This window comes from Catharus ustulatus, chromosome 12 (assembly GCF_009819885.2).
Source record: "Catharus ustulatus isolate bCatUst1 chromosome 12, bCatUst1.pri.v2, whole genome shotgun sequence".
Lineage (NCBI taxonomy): Eukaryota > Metazoa > Chordata > Aves > Passeriformes > Turdidae > Catharus > Catharus ustulatus.
The window spans coordinates 1,151,930-1,174,999 of record NC_046232.1 but is presented as its reverse complement, the minus strand read 5'-3'; the positions used below and the strand labels follow the sequence as shown (position 1 = coordinate 1,174,999).

Below are 23,070 nucleotides of genomic sequence, written 5' to 3'. Positions count from 1 at the left end.
TCTGGGTAACATTTGGTGCACAGACAAATCATAGTGATGTATGTAAACAGAGACAATCATCACACTAGTAAATCCTGCTCAAATACTTGGAAAAAAGCAAACAAAGCTGATGTGCACTTCACTTGAATATGGGTTATTTTAATGCTGGAAAGTCAGACAGTGACTGAGAGTATAAAATGAGCAAAGTGCCTTAAAGCTTATGGCTGTAAGACAAGCCTAGGGAAGCAGCAAGATGCTGTGAGAGCAACTACTCAGCTCTGCTGGCAGCTGTTCTGGTGGCATTTGCCAGCTGCTGGCAGGTTTAGCCCCCTCATTTTGACCAAGCAGAAAGCCAGTGCCTGTATAACTTCAACTCCACTGCAATCACTTGCAATGCTTTGAGAGCACCACCTTTAATCAGTCATGTTCTTCCAAAACATTCTGATTTGTGCTGAAAGTTGTATGGGTCTTATCAAATCTTGTATAACTTTGGTTGTTCTTCAAGCTGAGGCCTTCCTGAAGAACTGTGTACCCATATTTACAACTAATGGGAACAAATTACAGGATAAACTTACAACAGGATACTTGCTATGGAAACAACTTTTTTTGAACACCAGAAACCTTGAATCCTTGTTTTGAGTCGAAACACAATGACTGAAGGACTGATTGATCCTCAGCAGTTGCCTGCTATATCCAGGTAACCTAATTAAACCTGCCCATTTCTGGAATACCATCCTGGCATGAAGAGCCACAGACTGCAGAATCTCACTGTAACACATGACCTTCTCAACAAATGATCCCAAAGCTGACTCATGGTATGGGAATCAGAGGGGAAAAAAATCCTCTGAAATGAGCAAAGGGGTAAATAAAATTCAGATGGATGAAAAAAAAAAAGCCATTTGCAATATTTTTTAACCTCTTAGGGGAAAAAAATATTTGGATGACAGAAAATTATACCCTCTGTTTTTCCTCTCTTAAGACACAAGTCAACATGAACTAAGGCAAACCCCAGCAAACCTAGCACTAAAGGTACACCTGAACTCTTTCCTACACTGGTGGTCTCTGAAGCACATCCAGCTGCTCTGTGGAGCCGCCTCTGTCTCTGAGCTGCCAAATGAATCCATACCCAAAAATTTACCCTGGTTGTCTTGCGGCCTCATTGTTCTTTGATCTGAATTCAAACCATAATCAAATAGCTACTCGGAGGAAGCTACTTCGGAAGACAGCAGCAGACAATGAAGTGAGTGATAAGTTTATAAAAAATTAGAACAGTAAGGAGACAAAGTAGCTCCAAATACCTAATAAAGAGAGAAAAGCCAACATGACTCCAAAATGAAGATGGTGAGTCAAGGAACCTGTTTTGGCTCTGTGAAACACTCATTACTCTTTTCCTGCAAAATGCTTCTGAACCAGTTCATCCTGTCCCAATTCCTTCCTAGAGCCAGCTGAGCCCTGGCCTGAGGATGTGCCTGCAGTGCCACAAACAGCCCAAGAGCAGCAGGGCACTCAGGGGCAAAGCACTGCCCCAGGAGTGAGCACTGCAAGGGAATGAAATCACAAGTGCAGGCTGCAGCCCAGTAGCAGGGAGCTGAGCAGCACAGGACAGGCTTTTGGTGAAACCAGCTCCAGAAATAAAGGGGTCAGGTGAGGGTGGCCATGCTGCCAGCAGCAGCTACAGGTTGATCCTGCTGGGAAGTTCAGCATTACAGGCAACTCCAGGGTGCTAATCCCCACTCAGGAAAGATTCTGCAGGGGAAAGCATTTCTTTAAAGGGAATGGACACCATCTAGCAAACCCGAGTCTTTGGGAATTAGGATGTGCAATTCACAAAGGAAATACTGCAAGTTCATGTCATTGTTTAGAGATTGTTTTCAGCCATCTTCAACGTACCCTGAAGCCCAACAGCATTGTCAGAGCAATGGGACCTGACTGTGTGAGTGCAGCAGAAGGCTGGGATGCAGAGCAGTGTGAGATCCCTGCCTGCCACCACAATCCTTTCAGAGAGCACTCACTGACAACAGCAGCTAAAAACCCTGCTGAGAAATACCAAATACATCTATTTCACTAGGAGCACCATGGAAATTACCAATCACATATGATGAGAATTAATTCATTTGCAGGTATCACAGCTTTGTTTTTTGAGGATTGGTTTTTTGCAACCTTCACCTCCTAACCATCTAAATTTCCTATAGAATGAAGTCATTAACAAACCTCTCTGGATTATGTTTTCTCCCACGGAACCAGAAAAAATATTTTAAAACATTCAAGTCCAAGCTGTCCTCCAACTTAACAAACATAAAACTTTTTTTGTGACAAGTAACATATTACAACCTAAAAAATAGCAATAAAAGCATTTTGGAATATTTCAGGAGCAGTCTAAATGTCTCTAACACCAATGACTTCTTTCTGGAACAAAACTGAAAGCTCAGAGAGGCAGATTATCCCAGTTTGGTCATTTGATACATCATGACTAGAGCCTTTTCCAGCACATACATTCACACACATTTTGACAAAGAAATTCACCATTTGTTTCATTCTCTGATTAAATCTACAGGTAGCAACCTGGAATATATAAACCCCCTTAATAAATTGGGAGAGAAGATAACTCCATTCTTAAAACAGATATTTTTGTACGACACTCCCATGGACCTTTATTCTTGAAGAACACATCTTCATCTTAATCCTACTCCTTTATTCCCAGTGACACTGATAACAAATGGATCAAACTGTCCTGTCCAGTGTCTGTAGATTCAGAAATTATTATTTCTTTCTGCAGCTTTCCAATTATAATTTCTAAGGCAGTATCTTCCCTTCCATGTTTCCTTATCAATTATAAGCAACTGACATACAGTGCTAAATACCATTTTTTAGTTTGCTAAGTACAGGCAGCAGCAGTACACTTTTGCTTGTTTTTTCCTTAAAAAACACTGCGCTACATTATTTACTTTCAAACTACTGTAAAATTCTTGCTCATTCCAGTGACAACATAAAAATACTTTGCAGTTGTGTATGTGGTCAAAGACTTTGGTTATACATACCTCTGAAAAGAAAACAGAGAGGATGACTAGGCTGATCCAGTGAATTACTCCTGCAAACTGGGAAGCACTTGAAACTGCAATTAACATAATACAATGAAGGGTCATTAGAGCAGCAGAGTGCAACTTAGGTTTAGCATAATTAGTACTGCCACAAGCTACACATGGTAAAGCTTGCTTGCTTAGATTTTGCAATCGAAGTACCCAGAGAGAGGATGGGATGCAATGGACATGGAACTCCAGCCCTGCCAGTTGCTCAGCCTCTTTCACCACACCAGCAGCTCTGCACTGGAGCCTGAACAGCTCCTGCTGCTGCTAAGAGGTGACAGACACAGCTCAGCTCTCTGGTGCTCTGCCACTGCATGTTCTCACCCCATGGGCTGCTTTAGTACCAGATGTGTGACTAAAAATCCAAATCTAGGACTCAGCAAGGAAACAGAATGCTCTGCTACCCTCACATTACTCCTTGTGTTCAGCCTTTGACAGTTCAGCTCAGATGATCAGTATTTGTCTGGAACAGGTGTTTAAAAACTAGTGCTCAAAACGGGCTTCAAAATCCATTTCATGCTGACAGAAAAATACAGGAAGTTGGCAGGGTCCATTAACTGAACTGATAGTGACTCCTACTCCCACATGCTCCCAAGTTTGGGCCAAGGGAATGAAGAGCAAACATTCTCTCCTTCCTGCAGGGAATGTGTGAGTGTACCACTTCCAGAGTAGCCAGAGCAGAGCAGTCTGTGCAGTCCTGCAGTGTCAGACAAGGACTGTGCAAGGCAAGCACAGAGCGCAGGGCTGCGGCACACTGCACTACAGCCCACGAACATACAGGCACACACTGAATGGGCAATTTCATTTTAAAATCAGAATCCATTAGTATGGGAAGGAGAAGGATGCAGGAAGAAATCCGGATACAAATAAAACTGAATACTGGAACTCCCCCTGCTCAGCTCTTCTGGGGCTTCATGAGAGCTTTGCTGAGCTGCAGCAGAGGAACTTCAAGGTGAAACAAATGGGCAGAATAGAAGCCTTCGGATGCACACACAGGGCTCCAGCTGCCCCCCAGCGACACAGAGAGACACAGCAAGCAGGAATGTAGGATGGAACCCATCCTGCCGAGACTGGAGCGAGCTCTGCACAGCTCTCAGTGCTCACCTGAGCAGCTCTGAAGACAGACTTTAAAAACCTGATTACAGACCAAAGACCTAAAACAAAACACCTATTCCATGTCCCTTGCTTTCCGGGGTATCCAATCCTGGTATGAATATGTTTTGTGCTAAAACACATTAAAAGGTCTCTGACCTTTTCATATGTGTATCCCACAGTTTCCAAATGTGGTGTCCACCTACGAAACCAACAGCCTTGTCTGTGGGAGAACTGCATCATGCCACCAAAGACTACACTGAAAGCAGGAGAGAAAAACTGTACTCTAAAAATGTGACAGCCAAAGAAAACATCAGGTTTCTTTTGTTGTGGTTTTTGGGGTTTTTTTTTTTGGTTCGTTGGTTTGGTTTTCTTTCAATAAAGGGAGGCTTCCTAAGTAACTGCAGTCTGCAGCACAGATTATGGACAAAACTGGCAGTGGTGGTGTCCTAATGCACTGCTCAGTTTTATAAAGAATAAGGAACCCTTTAAAAGTGTAATTACAGTAATTTCACGAATACAAGCCGCAGCAAGAAGACTAAAATTTTGGTGGAAACCCGGAAATGTGGCCAATATTCCGGTGCGGCTAATCTATGGACAAAAATGTGATATCTGCCCTTACCTAGTATCGTGCTGGTCCAGTCCCGAGCCAAAACAGTCTGAAATCCATGGTTTCCCGTTGTTCCGACGATGAACCAATCAGAGAACAGCTTATTGCCTGCCTGCGGATGGCGGCGTTACTGAGGGGCGGGGGTTGTTATCGGGGTGAGTTACCTCGGCAGTTCGATAAAAGTGTGTGATATTTCTCTGTACTTTTTAAAGTGTTTTCAGTCTTGTGCGGCTACGGGGCTGGCTGGGCTCGCAGGGAGAGGGCTGGGGGAGCCTCTCTCCCCGCAGGGAGAGGGGTAGAACGGCCGCTCGGCTCGCAGGGAGAGGGCTACAACGGTCGCTCCCCCCGTGGGGCTGCGAGGGCTACAATGGCCGCTCCCCCCGCGGGCTGGGAGGGCTACAACGGCCGCTCCCCCCGCGGGCTGCGAGGGCTACAACGGCTGCTCGCCCCGCGGGGCTGCAAGGGCTACAACGGGGCCGCTTGCCCCACGGGCCGTGAGGGCTACAACGGCCGCTCCCCCCGCGGGCTGCGAGGGCTACAACGGCCGCTCCTCCTGCCAGGCTGCGAGGGCTACAACGGCCGCTCCCCCCGCGGGCTGCGAGGGCTACAATGGCCGCTCCCCCCGCGGGTTGTGAGGGCTACAACGGCCGCTCCCCCCGCCGGGCTGCGAGGGCTACAACGGCCGCTCCTGTGCCAGCATGGAGATGTGGCTCCGCTCGGAGCTCAGCTGCCTGCCTGCGCGGCTGAGCGGCTGTTTAAAGGCAACGCGGATCCATTGGGAATGCTCGCAAAATGACCACACTATTGTTCCTGTCTTTTTCGGCTTGTAAATAAAGGGTGTGTCTTTTTTCACTTGGAAACAATGTTTCCGAGGTCGGCAGTAAGCCAGTAAGCCCCGGCGATCCCGCGATTGTGTTACTAAATGATGACTTTGTGAAAGTTCGCTTCGAACTAAAGTGCGGCTAATATTCCGGGTGCGGCTTATCTATTGACAAAGACATCAATGTTGCCAACACACCGGATATGCGGTTTATACTCCGTGTGGCTTGTATTCGTGAATTTACTGTACATTTTTGAGAAACACAGTTACAGACTAATGGTTTTTCAAAACCTCAACAGAAGTGACACACATCCTTTACAAGGCACAAGTGGCAAACCTGGATCAGCCTCACCAAGAGAGCCTTTATCTGATTCAAAACAAGATAGAAGGTATTCTAGCTTGGCCAAAGCAAAAAGCCTCATGGCAAGATTCATTGGTTAAAATGTAAATCAGTAACACAAATGGGTCCTGAGCAAAGCCACCCAGCAGGGGCCACCTCTGAACAGTGAAGTCACCTGGCTGCACCAACACCTGCAGGTCATGCACAAGGTGTAAGCTGCAGAGCTTCCAGCAGTGCACATGCACCAGACACACAGGGGAGCAGTGAATTCCTAAAGCAAAGAAGGGTCTTCAGAAAACACATGGTGAGAAAATGGCTGCTTCCAGAGGAGAGTAACCAAAACTGCTGAAACTCAGAGAAATCAGCAGTCTTTAAAACCCTTTGTCTCTACAGGAAGTGAAGCTTCTCTACATAAACAGAAAGATATGACACCTCTATACCCACAATTAGCACTCCTGATGTTTTTGAAAGTGGCAACTCCTGAGCTTCCTCATCCAAATTTGGTGAGTGACCAGAGAGCAGAGACAGAAACAGCTGTAAAGAGCAGCCATGCCCTGGCAGCATATGCAGGATGAACAGATGGTGGGAATGGGGATCAACAGCATGCAATGACACACAGTCCTTTATTCATCTTACAGACTTTAACAAGTGGTTGCAATTATCAGTGAAGTCCCTTCAAGTCATCTTAATACAACTGCAATACCTGAATCTTTACTCCACTACGATCAATTGATAAATTGCAACAGTAAAAGGACTTCAACCAAATAAAAATTTGGTTTGCTCAGTTTAAAGTTGCCATAGGAGACACGAGACACTCTTCCATGCAATAAACTCTTGCATTTATGGGATTGTCTGAACCCCAGCTGCCGTTTCAACACATCTGAGATTGCATGGAGATACTAGAGGCTGCTCCTCAATATTTAGCTTAGGGGAAAGCGTAGGTGTTGTCTGTGGTCACGTCAACTTTGTATCATAAAAGGAAAAATAAAAAAAAAACAACCAAACAAACAAAAAACAAAAAAACCCGGAAAAACCATGGTGGAATGGAAGAAAAGAAAAATAGGGAAAAAAAGATGAATTAAGAAGTAAAACAGCAGCATTAAAATTTCCATTGTGGAACCTGTGTAGAGTGAATTCAGATAAAGCAAAACTCCATTTAAGCTATTAATTGACTCACAGTGTGTTAGTAAAGTAGAATGAAAATCTGTCTCATTTCAGAGCACAATTTCAATTCCCATCCACTCGAGCAGAAGTAAATTAATAAGAGGTTAACACCAAGTGCCCTATTTATTTTTGTATGGTTTTTTTTGTCTATCTACATGTGATGGGTTTCAGAGATTAATGATGCACAGATTCTTCTCCTGTGCAGATGTAACATGTCTGTAAAAGACAAAGCTTTTCAAGTACTAATGAGAACACACATGAATCTCTGCATGTACAATCTCTGCTTGTATCCTTTGAAAATCTGTCCCCTACTGAATTTGTTATCTGACCTAGCTTTGGTCAGAATAATGAAAAAGACACTGACTCCACTATACCAAGGTTCCACAAGAACACATTTCTTACCTAGCCTAGTAATAATTTAAATGGTAGGGAAAAACATCCCCAGCATCCTCCCCCTTTGAAATCCTCCCAGCAAGTTAAGCCTTTATTTCAACAAAATAAGAAAAAGAGAAAAAAAATTTAAAAGAAAAAACAAAATCCTCCTACTCACACTGGAGAAGCTTTATATCTATTAGGAGTTCCAGAGTCAGAAGAATCACCACCAATACTACACAGGCTACCAGGAAACTGTTGAGACTTGCACTGAGCAAAAATACCTGCCACACAGTTGCTCGTCTCCCACAGCACGGTTTTAGCCAGTTAGATCTAAGGAAATAAAATTAAGGAAAAAACAAGAAAAGAAAAGAAGAAGTGAAAAAGGAAAAGAGCTAAAGAGTAGTGAACTCAAAACTGTAACTTCTGCTGTTATGGAGACACCCAGTAATAACGCACAAAGACTTTGCAAAGTTCGCATTCACTGGTTTCTTTACCCAGAGAAATGTAAGCAAAACCTTCAGCCTGGGATGTCCCAGCTCTGGAGAGTACTGGTGTCCAAGTGCCTTCAGTGTAGAGTCACGCAGCCCTAATTACCACATACACCTTTCTGCTCTCCTCCTGTCTCACAGTTCTCATGTGCTCTTGACATACATGCTGCATTCATTTATTAGTGAGTACCAAGGCACAGCAGAAGCTAATGACTCTTTAAAAATAATTTCTTTGCTACTGAATTTTCTGGTCATGCACCTTTACTCCTGCTCTAGTATGAGACAGATCTTACATGGGCTGCCAAATTTAGGGTGCAACAATCCATCCACGACATCATGGAAAAGAACAACAGGAATCTGGAGAACAAGTGTAGCTCAGTGACTCCACAGCTACACTTCACAGTGCAAAGGTACGCAGCCTGGCAAAGTGTCAAGCCTCTGGCCAAGGCTCTCTCCTTGCCTATTTGTCCAACTCTCATCAATCTGTTTGTGGATCAGGCCAAGAATTACCTTGCCAGAGTTTGGGGGACAGCATGCACCAGGGACCACTCCCAAAGCTGGTTTGGATGAGGTCACCCTTTTTCAGAGGAAAAAGAAGGTTTAGGCAGGACGCAGGAAGTTGTGAGGAGGTTGAGTTCTGAGGACCAGAGCTCTGGAGTGAAGCTGATGAAGCAGCATACGTTGCACTAGTATTGTGCTAATGCAGATACACATTTACAAGAGGGTTGCTAAAAATGTATTTTTTTTTTCTTAGGAGTATTGGTAATAGGGATAACAGCAGCAAGGACTTTGGAAGCATAGAGACAATCCTGATACTGCTCATCGCCTAACTCCTCCCTCTCAGTATCCTTTGATGCAGTAGCACATCATTTCTCATCTCAGTGTTCTGCAAGGCTCCTGTACTGGCTCACCTCAGAAAGTTTGGATGAGATGGCTGCCTGACACTTCAGATTCTCAAAGCACTGTAAATACACATTAGGTAATGAAAGCTGACATGATTTATTAACCAGGGTTTAAAAAGCTACAAGTGTGGTGCAGTAATGCCACTGTCTGACTAAAATACCACTACACAGAAAGCAGTGATGTACAAGAAGATATGGTGATACTGATCAATTCCTAATAAACAGCTCTAGACTCACTAACTCACACTATAATCAAACACTCGGAAAAACATCACAAAATGTTCTGACATACTCACAAATGAGGGAGAAAGCAATGCCAAGCAGTGCTCAGAGGTTCCACTTTTGAGCAGCTCCTCAGAATTAAGCATATCAACAGCACTTGTAGTCAGATTGCCTGATTGCCTGACTGTAAAAGACCTCCTCAATTGACTCTCAAAGCTTCAGAGAAGATTTGACAAGTGTTACTATCAGCAACTTGTCCTTAGGTTAAACTTTGTTATGGTTCCAGCCTGAATACAGAATGCATGAGACTTCAAATAGGTTGTGTTAAAACATAAGGCCAGAAAAAGGTCAGAGATAGGGTCTTTTTGCCAACTTGATCTTTTAACTGATTTTATTTTACATCATCTCAAAACAGGAACTTGTTTTTAATGCAACTATGAATTTGGAGTTTTTTTAAATATTTCTAAAAACCATGAGGGAGGATGGCTCTGTTTGAACAGAACAGGCTTTAGTTCTAGTCTCTGCTTACATTTCTCTTTTCCAAAAGACCCACTATGCCCGTATTTTAACATTGCAGGGCGGCTTTTCCTATGCACAGAATCATCAGTAGAGGGCCCACGTACCTGTCTCTAAGAGCTCTGCATAGTCATGATTTTCAAATACACCAAATATACCAGTAAGAATAAACCGGCTGTACTACTTGGCATACAATACATATAACCATGCTAATTATTACTCAAGTTGTTAATTACTTATAGAGTCCTAAACAACATGGTATTATTCTGACTGCTCAGTATTATTACTCAATATTAATTAACAGCAATTCTAAAAAGCTTCTGAATGAAACTACCAATTTACAATTGAAAAATCAATCAGCTTAAGAGGTCAAGTGCAGCTCATGTGCACATTTCCACATGTACCACACTCATATATATGATATATATAAGATGTATATCAAATATATACATTGATTTCAAAGACACAAAAGAATTTGAAATTTAAGCACTGGAGAAGCACCTTCAGCTCTTCAGCAAAAACCCTGACTCCTAACACACACAAATCTCACCTCCGTAACCCTGGAACTTGTTTGAGCAGAGTAGTGTTCCTCTCCCTCCCTCCTTGCTGATGTGCAAAGGCTCACCTATTGAGATGAGAAATCTGGTTTTGGAGAAAAACAAACCCCTAACCAGAATTAGTGTGAGTTTGAACTTACCTTCGCAATTTGACCATTTCACCTGAGACACTGCAAAACTACACTTAAAATTTTAAGCTCAGATTAGAAATTCAGTTACACAGAATTTTCAAAAATCCAAAATGTAACTTACACAGCTCATAAATTTAGGAAGAGATTTCATACTAACTGTAGACAAGTAAAAGACCTTCTTCCCTCACTGCAGACAAAAATTCCCAAACCAAACAAAAAACCCCACAAATCTCACAAACTAGTAAAAAAGTCCCCTATTCTGTTCAGAGAATAAGCACACATTCTGTTGGTGTCCTGATGTGTTTGCTTGAATTCACAGACAAGTGTGACTTTGGAAAACTTTCCTGCATGACTTCAAACAGGTTTATCAGGTATTTCAGATACTTTGTCCCTAAAACAGAAGTATCATTTACCTTTCTTGTAAAGCCTGGATTAAATAAATAAATGTATTAGCACAGGAAATTTTCAACTGTTGGTGACACTGACACTTTGTTCTAAGACATTAAAATGTATTCAGTGGAATTTTACCAGGGGTAACTTTTTTAAAAGACACTTTCACACATGGCTTTGTGCAAAACCAATCTGCCATCATCCTGTTAATCTTACTAATAAACAGCTTGGAAAAAAAAGAACATAAGGCAAAACTGGGAAAGGTTGAACATATTTATCTGGTAAGGAACCACCACAAACAGTTTTTTCAAGCTGTTAACAGCTGTCACTGTTTCTATTTTCTGGTCTTGTAAACAAATACCCCAAAATCTGCATTATACCTTACCCTGTCTTTTTTTCTCCTTTCTTTTGGCTAAACAGTGAGTGTTTGCACCTCACAAGATGGTTCTGATCAGAAAACAGAAGGATGGATGGCATCCAAATTGCTATCTGAAGGAGCAGAAAGGCCATGCTCAGGAAGTGACAGGCTAAATAACAATAGAAAACCTGGTTGAGCCAACAGAGACAGCAGAGCCTCCCAGCAGGCTGCAGAGAGCAGCTGCAGGCCAAGGAACACACACAGTTCTGCACCTTGTCTGGACTTCTACAGGCTTGGTTTAACTACAAAACTTCAGCTATTGACAATGCTCTCATCTCTCTTCCCCCTAAAACCTGGACTATTTCAAACCCCATGGCACTTCTTGGCAGAATCCTGCAAAACTCTGCTGCTCAAACAGGAGGAGAGATTCTCCCTTTTTCTCCCCAAACTGACCCATGGCCAGTTTATACATACTCATTCTTGTGCCAGTATTACTCTTCAGCTTGATTAGGTCTTTTCCCTGGCTGGCATTTTGTCCATGATGCACTATAAACAGCAATGGCAGCCACATGCGCAATTCAATTAAAGCCCATGCTTTTTGAAGAACAGACCCTCAGTTTCTGTAACAATCCTAGCAGCCTCTTCTGCACATGAATAGAGACAACTGGAGCGGTAGATAATATTTAAAATAGGCTTAATTAATTACATGAATGCTTCCCAGCTCCATTTGAAGTACTTGAAGCTTTTCAGGATCATTTGTGCTTTCTTTAGAGGTGTATATCACACCATTTGCTCACAGACATCCTGTAATTACCAGGCCTTTTACTCCTCTCACTAGAAAATGGCTTGTTAGGTTTCTTCTTTTTAAGCTAAAATCTTTAGTGCAACGTAACATCAGCCTCAAAAACTCCTTTAAGAAATGTAAGAACAGCCATACTAGAACATACTGAACAAAGGTCTGGCATCCTGTCTCCAACTGAGGTCATGAGCACATGTCTCAAGATGACTTAAGAACAGAGCAAACATAAATCCTTCCCCTGAATATTCTCATCCAACCCTTTTCCATCTGGTCACTTCCTGAGACACGTGTTTTCTCAGGTTGCACTTAGTAACCTTCAATGAATTTCTCTTCCACAAACTTGTCCAACTCCCCTTGTGGGGATAAGCTACTCTCATGCACACATCCTTCAGAAAGCAGTTTCAGGCATCTACTGCCCTTTGTGCCGAGAGCGAACTCTTTTGTTTCTTTGGAACTGGGCCTTAATCTATCAATGTGCCTTAGAGACTGTACTGGGAGGGGGTGTGTGGGTATCAAACCTATTTTAACCACTCTGTGTCACAGACTTTGTAATATCAGTCAAACCTCAGTCAACCTGCCGTTTTCCAGACTGCAGTCCCAGTTTACACAGCAATCTCCAATGGAAGATGCATCACATCTTTGATCACTGTTTTGCTTTGATTCTTTTCCAGTTCTTACCTATCTGCCATCTCCTTTCTGACAGGATCAGACCTGCACTTGTGTTCAAGATGTGGGCAAAACCTGGATACAGCCTCTCTTTTATTCTCTGCTCCTTTTCCTAAGCAATCCTAAGATCTGATTTGCTTTTACACTGCTGCCCAGCATTTAGTTGTTTTTTTTTTTACAGGCCTGCCTTCCAGACAGATATTCCTCTTTTCTACATTTCCCCTTTGTCCTACGGCTTATCCATACTTCAATTTTTGCCCCAAGCCATATCTTCCCCAATTCAGACAATGAATTCCAGTGTCAAGCCAGACAAAGTAGACTCATGTCATTTCCAGTGTCTAATAAAGAGCTTTGCAAACAGTGATCTGTGGGCTACAAATGTTACATTTCTATCCTCAAAAACTACCTGGGAAAAGTTAAGTTCTGTTGGAAAAATACAGAAATATGTCCAAACTGAAAAACTCTTAAAATCACTGAGCTAGAAAATGAATTCTTTGTCTTGTTTCCAGTACTGCTTTCTCTCCCAATTGATATAAGATACGGGGGAAGGCACACTCCAAGCACTGAGGTACTGGGGTAAACAGAGTAATGAGTACAGTAATTTCATGAACATAAGCTGCACCATTTTGACTAAAGTTTTGGTCTCAACCCGGAAGTGCGGTTTGTAACCTGGAGTGGCTAATATGTGAAAAAAAATTCTGAAATCTGCCAACCAGAAATGCGAGTCGGCAGCAGCCCCAAGTCGAGCCGAGCCCACCTGGCCTTGGCAGGGCAGCCCCGGGTCGTGGGGAGCGAACATGGCGGGGGCCAGGCGGGCAGCCCTGGGCCGGGGGGAGTGAACATGGCGGGGGCCAGGTGGGCAGCCCCGGGCAGGGGGAGCGGATGCGGCGGGGGGTCGGGCGGGCAGTCCCGGGCAGGGGGGAGTGGATGCGGTGGGGGCTCAGCAGAGCGAACGCAGTGGTGGTGGGACTGGCAGTGGTGGGCCAGGGCCAGCCCACCCAGCAGGGGCGGGGCTGGCAGCACCAGGCCCCGGGTCAGGGTGAGCAAACATAGAAGCAGCAGGACCGGCAGCGCCAGCCAGGGCCGGCCCGCCCGACGCCAGCAGTGCAGACAGGGGCGAGTGAGTCCGGCAGCGGCGGTCGGCCCCAAGCAGCCCCGTCGAGTGGCAGCACTGAGCTGGCTCACTCGGCCCCGTCAGCAGCCCCGAGCGGGCCGAGCCCACACGGCCCCAAGCCAAGCCAGTAAACCCCACCATCCGGGATTCTGCTACTAATTGGTAACTTTGTGAAAGTTGCACGGGGATTCTCGCTGCGAGCGAAAGTGCGGTTTATAATCCAGTGTGCCTTATTTATGGACAAAGAACGAAATGTTGCCGACACCCGGACATGCAGCTTATAATCAGTGCGGCTTGTATTCATGAAATTACTGTACTCTGGAAAACAACATTTACCAAGGTAAACACTTTAAAGGCTGTGTACAGAAACAGCAATTTCTAAATAACTGACCACCTCTGTAACATAGCACCAAATTCCCTATTTTCTCTCCTGAAGAGCTCAGGGGTTCTGTTGAGCTGGATGCTCCTTTCTGCTGCAGTGCAGCTCTGTGTTGGACCACAGCACCGAAAGTAGCAGTGATGAAGTACTGCACAAAGAACAGATCAGCACTACAGCCTCATTCCCTGCATCCTCATGTTAGGAGTTTGCACCATCTTTCTGAATTCAGACTAGGACTGGCAGCTAAAACTAAATTACAACTCAATCTGTAAATAGGAGCCTGCTCACTACCCTGCAAAACCTTTGCACTTCATCTTGGGCTTGGACCTCATTTTTCACCTTTCAAGACCTGCAGAGGTGCACAGAACTTTTCAGAAAATGGACTATTTTTCATTATGCTACCAGATAAAGACAAGAAAAGTAGAAAACTAGAGAAATGTGAGAACTCTATCTAGTCAAGTTTTTTTAGATAAAGTACCTTAAGATTTCTAGAAAGCACAAGTAAAATACCTCAAAAAAATCGAAGTAATATCTGAAAAGCAAAATAATGGCACCTACTTGGTACAATTGCACAAGATTGAAAGAACAAACATCTTTTTTTCCCAGGATGGGTGAATACATTCACCAGTAAAGTCTTGCAACCAGTTTAAAATGAGAGCTCACAACTCTTCTCTGTGTTAATTTCTGCACCTCTGTAAATCTCTGTTCAGTTTAGTTTCCCTTCCTTCCTCTCTCTCTCCTTACGGTTTTCTTTTCTTCCTGATATTCCCACTGTTTAATGCACTTTCTAGTCGTGACCAAACAAATCTAAGACTATGAACAGATGATAATAAATTATTAAATTACAACAGCATGACTATTTACAGCTAATGTCAAATGAGTCCCATTAACTGTGTGAACTCACAAACTTCACAGTTTTTGATGCAAAACACAGTATTTGAATACACTTTCGTGTTTCAAATGTTTAACAAGACCTGCAATTTAAAACAAATACAAGACAAAATTGAGAAATTGGTGTACATCTCTCCCCACTTGTTTCTCAACCCCAATAAAGGCTCATCTTTACCAAGAGAGCGGTTCATTGTCTATCTGCATATTCACGCACTAAAATACACCCTGCAGTGCAACCATCTGTGTATTTTTTTTATAATTTATTGTGATTGATACCTGTTAACTGGAACTTACAGAAAATCTAGGAAGGAGAGCTTTTCCTTATCCATGTATTACTTTTTGCATGTTGTCAGTTTTTCTGCTATTCTCCATCACTTATATGGAACTTGATGCAAAAAAAAAAGCAGAAGAGAAACTGTTTTTTGAAAAACAGAGTACTTGATCAGAAAAAAAAAAAAGAAACTAAGAGTGGCACTTAAAGCAATGGCAGCATTTAAAAGTCATCTCACCTTTCTGGGTGATTAGCCTCCTTAAGGAAAAACTGGCATACTCTTCTCATGCACACTGAGTTCAGTGCAGCCACAGCCTCTCCAGGACAACGTTTTGTGTTTTGTTTGAGGGTTTCAGGTAGAGCAGAAAGATTTTTCCTGCCTGATTACCCTTTCACTACTTACAGGTGTACACGGGGGCAGGCTTAATGTGCCTCTAACCTGCAGTCCTTTCTTTGTTGCTCAGCACAGGGATCAGCATTGTCATCTAAATGTCTGACAAAACCAGCTCAAACTGTCCACAAAACTCCTTTAACAACACCGACAGGAACCCACTGCCCCGAGAATTTGATATGAAAAGGCAAAGAGCTTCATATCAAACTGCACAAAGTAAGACTTTTATTCCAGTAATAAAGCCACAGGAATGTCAGCCTACATATAGTCTGTATAACAAGTTAAAGATAGACCATAACTTCATTACTTTTTCCTTTTCATTCTCATTTCTTTCTTTCCTTGGGGGAGGGGTATCTAGTGTGATGCCATCTGAGTGTTTCCAGGCATACAACGAGGGTTTATGACCCACCTATTCCTGATCAACTATTCATATCAGCTTTATTAAGAGAAACACTGGGGTGCACACAACTAAATCACTAAATCAGAGGGCTCCTTTCTTGCCCTCTCGTTCATCTCTGGTCTGATTTCTCTCTTTCTTTTCCATGTAAGGAAATGGAGACATACTGGTGAATGCCCAGAGCAACCAGGAACTCCTGAGTGTGGACAATTGTGTCACCCACCAAGGCTGTGAAGATATGCAGCTTGTACCAAGCACCAGCCTTGTCCAAGCACAGGCACGTGCCAGAGCCCTGCAGTGAGAACAGCTCCAGCCTGCCTAGGTCAGCTGCAGATCTGGAATATCACACAGAACACATGCAGCTCCATGCAGGCTGGCACCTGCACCTCCTGCCATTCTCTGGGAAATGCATGTAGATGGTAACACATGGAGTCTGCAAAAAAAGGCAGACATTCAGGGAAGGGAATCTTTTACTCTCTGCACTCTGCACAGCAGCACTGGGGTACCAGAGAGAGCCTCAGGCACAAAGATGGATGCTGGTAGAAACTGCAGGGGTCCTTGCCATTTTCTGCCACCTCCTCTGCTGCCCTCCCCACATCCCCTCTTTCCCCTTAAGGAGATGTGGCTGCCAGTTCCTGTGCCAGACTGATCTGACCCACCTTTCCTGCCTCTCACTCTGAAGCCAGTCAAATTAACAAGGCCATGGGAAAGAAGTGACACCACGTCCACAAAACCAGACATATTCCCCACCAAGCCAGGAAGTGGCACAGGGACAGAATCTTACTTTGCTGCTGGGCTTCTGAAGCCCAGCTCTGCTCCTAAATTTCTCAAGGCATCAGTTGTCATGGATGCTTCCAAAAGGAAGAAGCCACCACTCTCACAAGGCAGCTGAAAACAGCCCAAATGCATTGGGATGTCCAAACTTAAAACACTGAACTTTCTTCAGAGAATGTTCTCTACAGCTGGGAGGGAGGTGTGGAGGGCACCTGCTTATTTCCATTCAGACTGACAAAGCCACAAAAGAAGTGTGAGTGAAGGGGAAGATCTCTGCTGAGGAAAAGAATGACAAGCCTATTTCCATGCTTAAGACCGCAGAGCTGCTCAAATAGTTACAATAAGAGACCTGTGCCCTTTGCCACAGTGAAGAACTGAGTTTCAGATCATAAAAATCTATAAAAATGCATATTTGAACTAAACTGGTATTGACTCAGCACCAAAATAGCCTGAGGGTTACACCTGCATACTCAAATTAATTTTCAAGTGCCTCATTTGCTATGCAGGGTATTTTATGTTACAGCTGTACCGTACTTATATAACCTACTCGAAATGTATTTCCCCTTCTTTGGAGTAACAACTTTTTGGAGAAGTCTCATAAAGTCCAATTTGGAAAGAAATTAAAGGCAAGAACCTTACCCACCTCTTGCTTCCTGAGCACCACCCAGAATACCTGCTGAGCTGAGAACAAGCTAATTAGAGAGCACAGATTAAAACACACTGAGTTGTTAGGAAAGTGAGGCTTGTATAAAGCCTTTGAAAATCTTCAGCAGTGAGCATCCTACATGACTGACCAGGCAGTGCACCCCCTGGATCTCTCTGACAGAGGAGCAGCCTGTGCTCAGCGGGACACCCAGGGCAGGCAGACGCCCAGGGCAGGGCAGCAGGCACACACACACCCACGGCAGGGCAGCAGGCACACACACCCCCACGGCAGGGCAGCAGGCACACACACACCCACGGCAGGGCAGCAGGCACACACACACCCACGGCAGGGCAGCAGGCACACACACACCCAGGGCAGGGCAGCAGGCACACACACACCCAGGGCAGGGCAGCAGGCACACACACACCCAGGGCAGCAGGCACACACACACCCAGGGCAGGGCAGCAGGCACACACACACCCAGGGCAGGGCAGCAGGCACACACACCCAGGGCAGCAGGCACACACACACAACCAGGGCAGGGCAGCAGGCACACACACACCCAGGGCAGGGCAGCAGGCACACACACCCAGGGCAGCAGGCACACACACACAACCAGGGCAGCAGGCACACACAGCCAGGGCAGGCAGCAGGCACACACACACCCAGGGCACGGCAGCAGGCACACACACCCAGGGCAGGGCAGCAGGCACACACACACACCCAGGGCAGGGCAGCAGGCACACACACACACCCAGGGCAGGGCAGCAGGCACACACACACACCCAGGGCAGGGCAGCAGGCACACACACACACCCAGGGCAGGGCAGCAGGCACACACACACCCAGGGCAGGGCAGCAGGCACACACACACCCAGGGCAGGGCAGAAGGCACACACACCCAGGGCAGGGCAGCAGGCACACACACACCCACGGCAGGGCAGCAGGCACACACACACCCAGGTCAGGGCAGCAGGCACACATGCCCAGGGCAGCAGGCACACACACACCCAGGGCAGGGCAGCAGGCACACACACACCCAGGGCAGGGCAGCAGGCACACACACACACCCAGGGCAGGGCAGCAGGCACACACACACACCCAGGGCAGGGCAGCAGGCACACACACACACCCAGGGCAGGGCAGCAGGCACACACACACCCAGGGCAGGGCAGCAGGCACACACACACTCAGGGCAGGGCAGCAGGCACACACACCCAGGGCAGGGCAGCAGGCACACACACACCCACGGCAGGGCAGCAGGCACACACACACCCAGGTCAGGGCAGCAGGCACACACACACCCAGGGCAGGGCAGCAGGCACACACACACCCAGGGCAGGGCAGCAGGCACACACACACCCAGGGCAGGGCAGCAGGCACACACACACCCAGGGCAGGGCAGCAGGCACACACACACCCAGGGCAGGGCAGCAGGCACACACACACCCAGGGCAGGGCAGCAGGCACACACACACCCAGGGCAGGGCAGCAGGCACACACACACCCAGGGCAGGGCAGCAGGCACACACACCCAGGGCAGGGCAGCAGGCACACACACACCCAGGGCAGGGCAGCAGGCACACACACACCCAGGGCAGAGCAGCAGGCACACACACACCCAGGCAGGGCAGGCACCAGCACTCAGCCTATCTCTATCCTGAGGGATGTTAAATACTGTGCTCTCATTGCTGACAGATGCATCTTCCTGAAGACATCCAGCAACTGTACCTCTATTCCCCTCCTTCCCAAACATACCAGCACTCTACCCCTGCACTCTGCTGCCCTCACTGCTCTCTGTTGCAATTCAGGCTTTTTACTTCTCATCCTAAACATCACGGAGATCAGTAACAGGCTGTTCCCTTTCTCACTGAAGTCTCTTAGAAGCTCCCCTCAAAGTCTCTTGTTCATGTGAAACAGTTATTTCAATCAGTAGTCCACGGCAGGTTTTCTGAGCCTCTAATCATTCTCCCTGCCTTCCTCTGGATTCTCTCCAGCTGACCCAAATCTTTCATAAAGAATTTAGTGCAGCAGTCCACCTACAGCCCACTTCAAGCCTGAACCAGGCATAAGGATGACTTCTAACGTCCTGTAGGACACCACTGCTACATAATCTGATACTGGGCTATGTTTGGGCAGATGCTATGAACTGATTAAGATCTTTTATTGCAATAAACCTGGAACCACCATTACGTGCAAACAGGAGCAGTATGTATATGCTGTCTACATTATCAAAGACAATAATCTCACATTAACAAACTACACAATTCAAATTCCTGGGAGACAAGTACACTGTCTGCCCTGTAATCAGCAGTAGCAGATATTACCTCTCAGTCAGGAGATGCACAGTTCTGTATAAGAATCACACCAGCCTGGTGTGACCAACTCTGGTCATCCTGAAACACCTTTCTCAAGAGCATTCACCAGACCTTTCTGCTTGTCTGATAGGGCACGTATTTAATCTGTTTTTTTCCTGACATAAAGCTTCCACACTGTAGTCAAATAGTAGCTATGAACCACTTAAAACAATAAACAGCCCTTAACCAGCCCAGATTAGCTGATATTAGAAAAGGTCTCCTCCATCCCATGACAATGATTTTACTGAGTTTAAGGACAACAGGTTGCACTTCTCCAGCTTAAGGTTTCCTGCTTTACAGGCCATGAAATTCCTGTAACCTAAAACTACACAACAAAAATCTGCCCTTTGTACTTACCCTTCTCTTTGGTATTCCTCATCCAAATTTGACAAAAGCTGGGACCCAGCGACAGACAGATCAAGGGCAGCTAAAGGCAGATCTCGATAAGCAAAATTAACAAGCTGCACAGGAGCAATGCTTTTGGCCTCTTCTTCTACTTGCTGGGAAATGATCTCAACTTCTGAAACACCACCCTCAATTGCAGGCCTGAAAACGTAATAAATACACATATATACAGAAAAAATATAAATGAGCAAGTAAAAGGAAGTTAGAGACAAGAACCTCACAAAATCCTAAAGAGCCAGCAACTTGGAAGGCCTCTGGTCATGGAGGAGGTGTTGTCATTAAAGAGGCAGATCAAATCTCTCCAAATTTTAGTAGAGCTCACTGTGATCAACAGAAACCTCACGAAGGAGAACAACATTTCACTCTGTTGAATCTGCTTCAGAAGCACCAAATATAAATGGCTGTGTTATAAACAAACAGAGAAAAAAATGCATGAGCCCAAAAGGAAAATATTGATGCAAAACAAAAAGAAGGCAGGTAACTATGCCAACTAAAGACTCCCCGCTTTCTGAGTTAGACTGGTGAGCAATGAACAGCTAGGCTTTTTCACTATTATACACAAAGCAATTGTTAATATAAGGTGCAGTTAGACCTCCCTTCCACTGCAGCCTATACAATGAGTATGTGTCCCACATAAAACAAGACACTGCTTCTGCAGGGATCCTATCTGTTACCATTAGAGCATGCACAGGATGCCTTGCCTGTGGGACACAGCTTGCATGTCAAGGGCTGATCTTTGCAGCACCCAGTAAAGCTGCTTGCCCTGTTTGATTCCAATGGAGTGCAAGCACAAACTTCTCCAGCTTTCTTCAGGGGAGCCTGGTAACTCTGGAAGAAATCTCAGGCTACTGTCACAAGCTTAAAGTAGGTGTGAAGATACTCTCTTTTTTTAATAGGGATATAGTTAAAAAGATCTTAGTACCCTGTGTTATTTGACTGCAAAAATTGTATTGCTGATTTTACTTTAAAGAAGCTTATTAAAATCTTCCAGCAATTTAAACAACCTGATTAGCAATTCCTTTATTTTCCCTGAAAATAAGAGACTACTTTAGAAGACCACTTAACTGGTATATCTTGTATAAGGACATCATTTAAGGATGTGGGTGAAGGAACTAAAATTCTAGGTTGAAAGTTTCCATTGGTCAGAGTCTCACCATTAGACTCATTCCTTCAGATGGAAGACATTATTCTTGAATTAAAAGGAGCTAAGTGCTGCCAGAATTACCCGAGAAAGTAAAACACTGTTATATGTAGAGCATTTGGCAGGGAAAGGCTGCAGCTGTGTCATACTGTGGCAGAAAAAGGCAGTAAAAGGAAGTATTATTTGAACAACCTAAAAGCTTTATTTTATTCATGTGTAATTAATAATGGAAAGCAATGAGATTCTTTAATTTCCAATAGAACTGTATTCTCCTGTAAACAGCCTGAAATCAGAAACTCAGAGGTAAAAGCTAATTTAGGAAAAATTTTCTCTGATTTTCACCTTTAGTGCCATCCTCTGGACATTTACCTTTATAAGTGCAAACTGGTTCAGTTTTGCATGAAAGAGCACACAGTGATCCAATTTCAAGTATTATAAAAGAAAAAGGAAATAGGTTGGTACAACCTTCCCTCCCCCAACAGTACTGAGTTTCTGTATTCTTAGACAGACTAGATGACAGATAAAGTCTGACTGGATTGAAAAGAAAAACAGACTGGTGTTGGCAGACAGCTTTGGTGTTGGGGGAAAAAAAAAAAAGATAAACAGATCTGAAAAATAACATAACATGCTAGTTTTCAGCCAGTGCTGTTAGTAACACATCAGACACGCTTACAGCATCATTCATGTATTTTCTGCTAATTCACACTCTTTAGACAAACACAAAACCTTACTGAAGTCACATCATTCCTCTCCAGGCAGCAGCCTGTTCCCTTTCATTTGAAGCAATTTGTATCACACGGTACTTACTGAGGATTGGTCATGTTGGAGGATGCAACCAAAGCAGCAGTGGCTCCAGTATTTAACTACATCCAGCTGCTCTGCATTACAGTTCTAGCCTTGCAAGATTAGGTCTCTGTGAGAAGCAAAACAAGGTTATCCAAAACACAGCTGAAAGAAATCCAAAGGGCTACACTCACTTCTGCTGTCATGCTGCAAATGTGTCTGATAGTTTAATTCCCCCCATGACTCTTTATCAAAGTGCTTTTATTCCATGTTAATTGCTCCGTATTTTAGATGCTGTGAAGTTACAGTGCATTTACTTTTACACACAGACACATACATAATTCCATAAGAACACAGGTCTTCTTTTAAGCCACTAGATTGTTGAGAAAATAACCAAGATCGGAGAAAGATTCAGAGAAAGCTCATGGCTTCAGGAGCATAAATTCTATTTTATATACTTTCTACACATAAGCATTAATGTCAATGAAGTTTGGAGGTTTGTGCTCCATTTTGCAGTTTGAACTGTTTCTGACTCCCTTTGCTATCTTAGGAAGTCTCTTCCAAGAATTAAATCACGTTGTCAAACGTTCTAGATGGGCTGTTATCAGGATAGTATTTTGATCAACAGAATGCAGTAACACATTTAGAAAATGAAAAACCTCCACTTGTCCTGCAATGCATGGCCACCAGAGCAAAGGAAGAGAGGTGTGAGAATGAAACCTCTTGATACACAGTAGGCTTTGGAAGCAGGAAAAAGGAATACCACACAACAAATAAAAGCTCTTAAAAATCATGAGAGACCTTGTGAAGCTATTGTGAAGATTAGATGCTACAAAATTTTTAAAGTACCATAAAAACACTCTTATTTTGATTAAACATCAGAAATAAACATGGGGAGATTAGAATTACTTACAATAACTCAAATGATCACAAAAAATGCTCTTACACTAAACTTTACCCTAGAGTCACTTACAGGTTGAATTGTCAGTCAAGTATTTACAGTGGAGACATACAAATGCAGCTACATTA

The 23,070-nt window shown here is 44.4% G+C and overlaps 1 protein-coding gene across 3 annotated transcripts in view; it reads right to left on the bottom strand.

Annotated features, from left to right (window-relative positions):
* TMEM266 (transmembrane protein 266) overlaps window positions 1-23,070 on the bottom strand; it is an 83,709-nt gene that overhangs the window by 36,824 nt on the left and 23,815 nt on the right. For all 3 annotated transcript variants that reach the window (XM_033071017.2, XM_033071016.2, XM_033071019.2), the window contains 4 exons: window positions 22,066-22,171; window positions 20,070-20,258; window positions 7,639-7,793; window positions 3,018-3,091 (listed from right to left, as the gene is read on the bottom strand). In XM_033071017.2, the coding sequence (XP_032926908.1) occupies window positions 3,018-3,091; window positions 7,639-7,793; window positions 20,070-20,258; window positions 22,066-22,079 (432 nt within the window). In that variant the 5' untranslated portion in view covers window positions 22,080-22,171. The remainder of the gene's footprint in view (window positions 1-3,017; window positions 3,092-7,638; window positions 7,794-20,069; window positions 20,259-22,065; window positions 22,172-23,070) is intronic.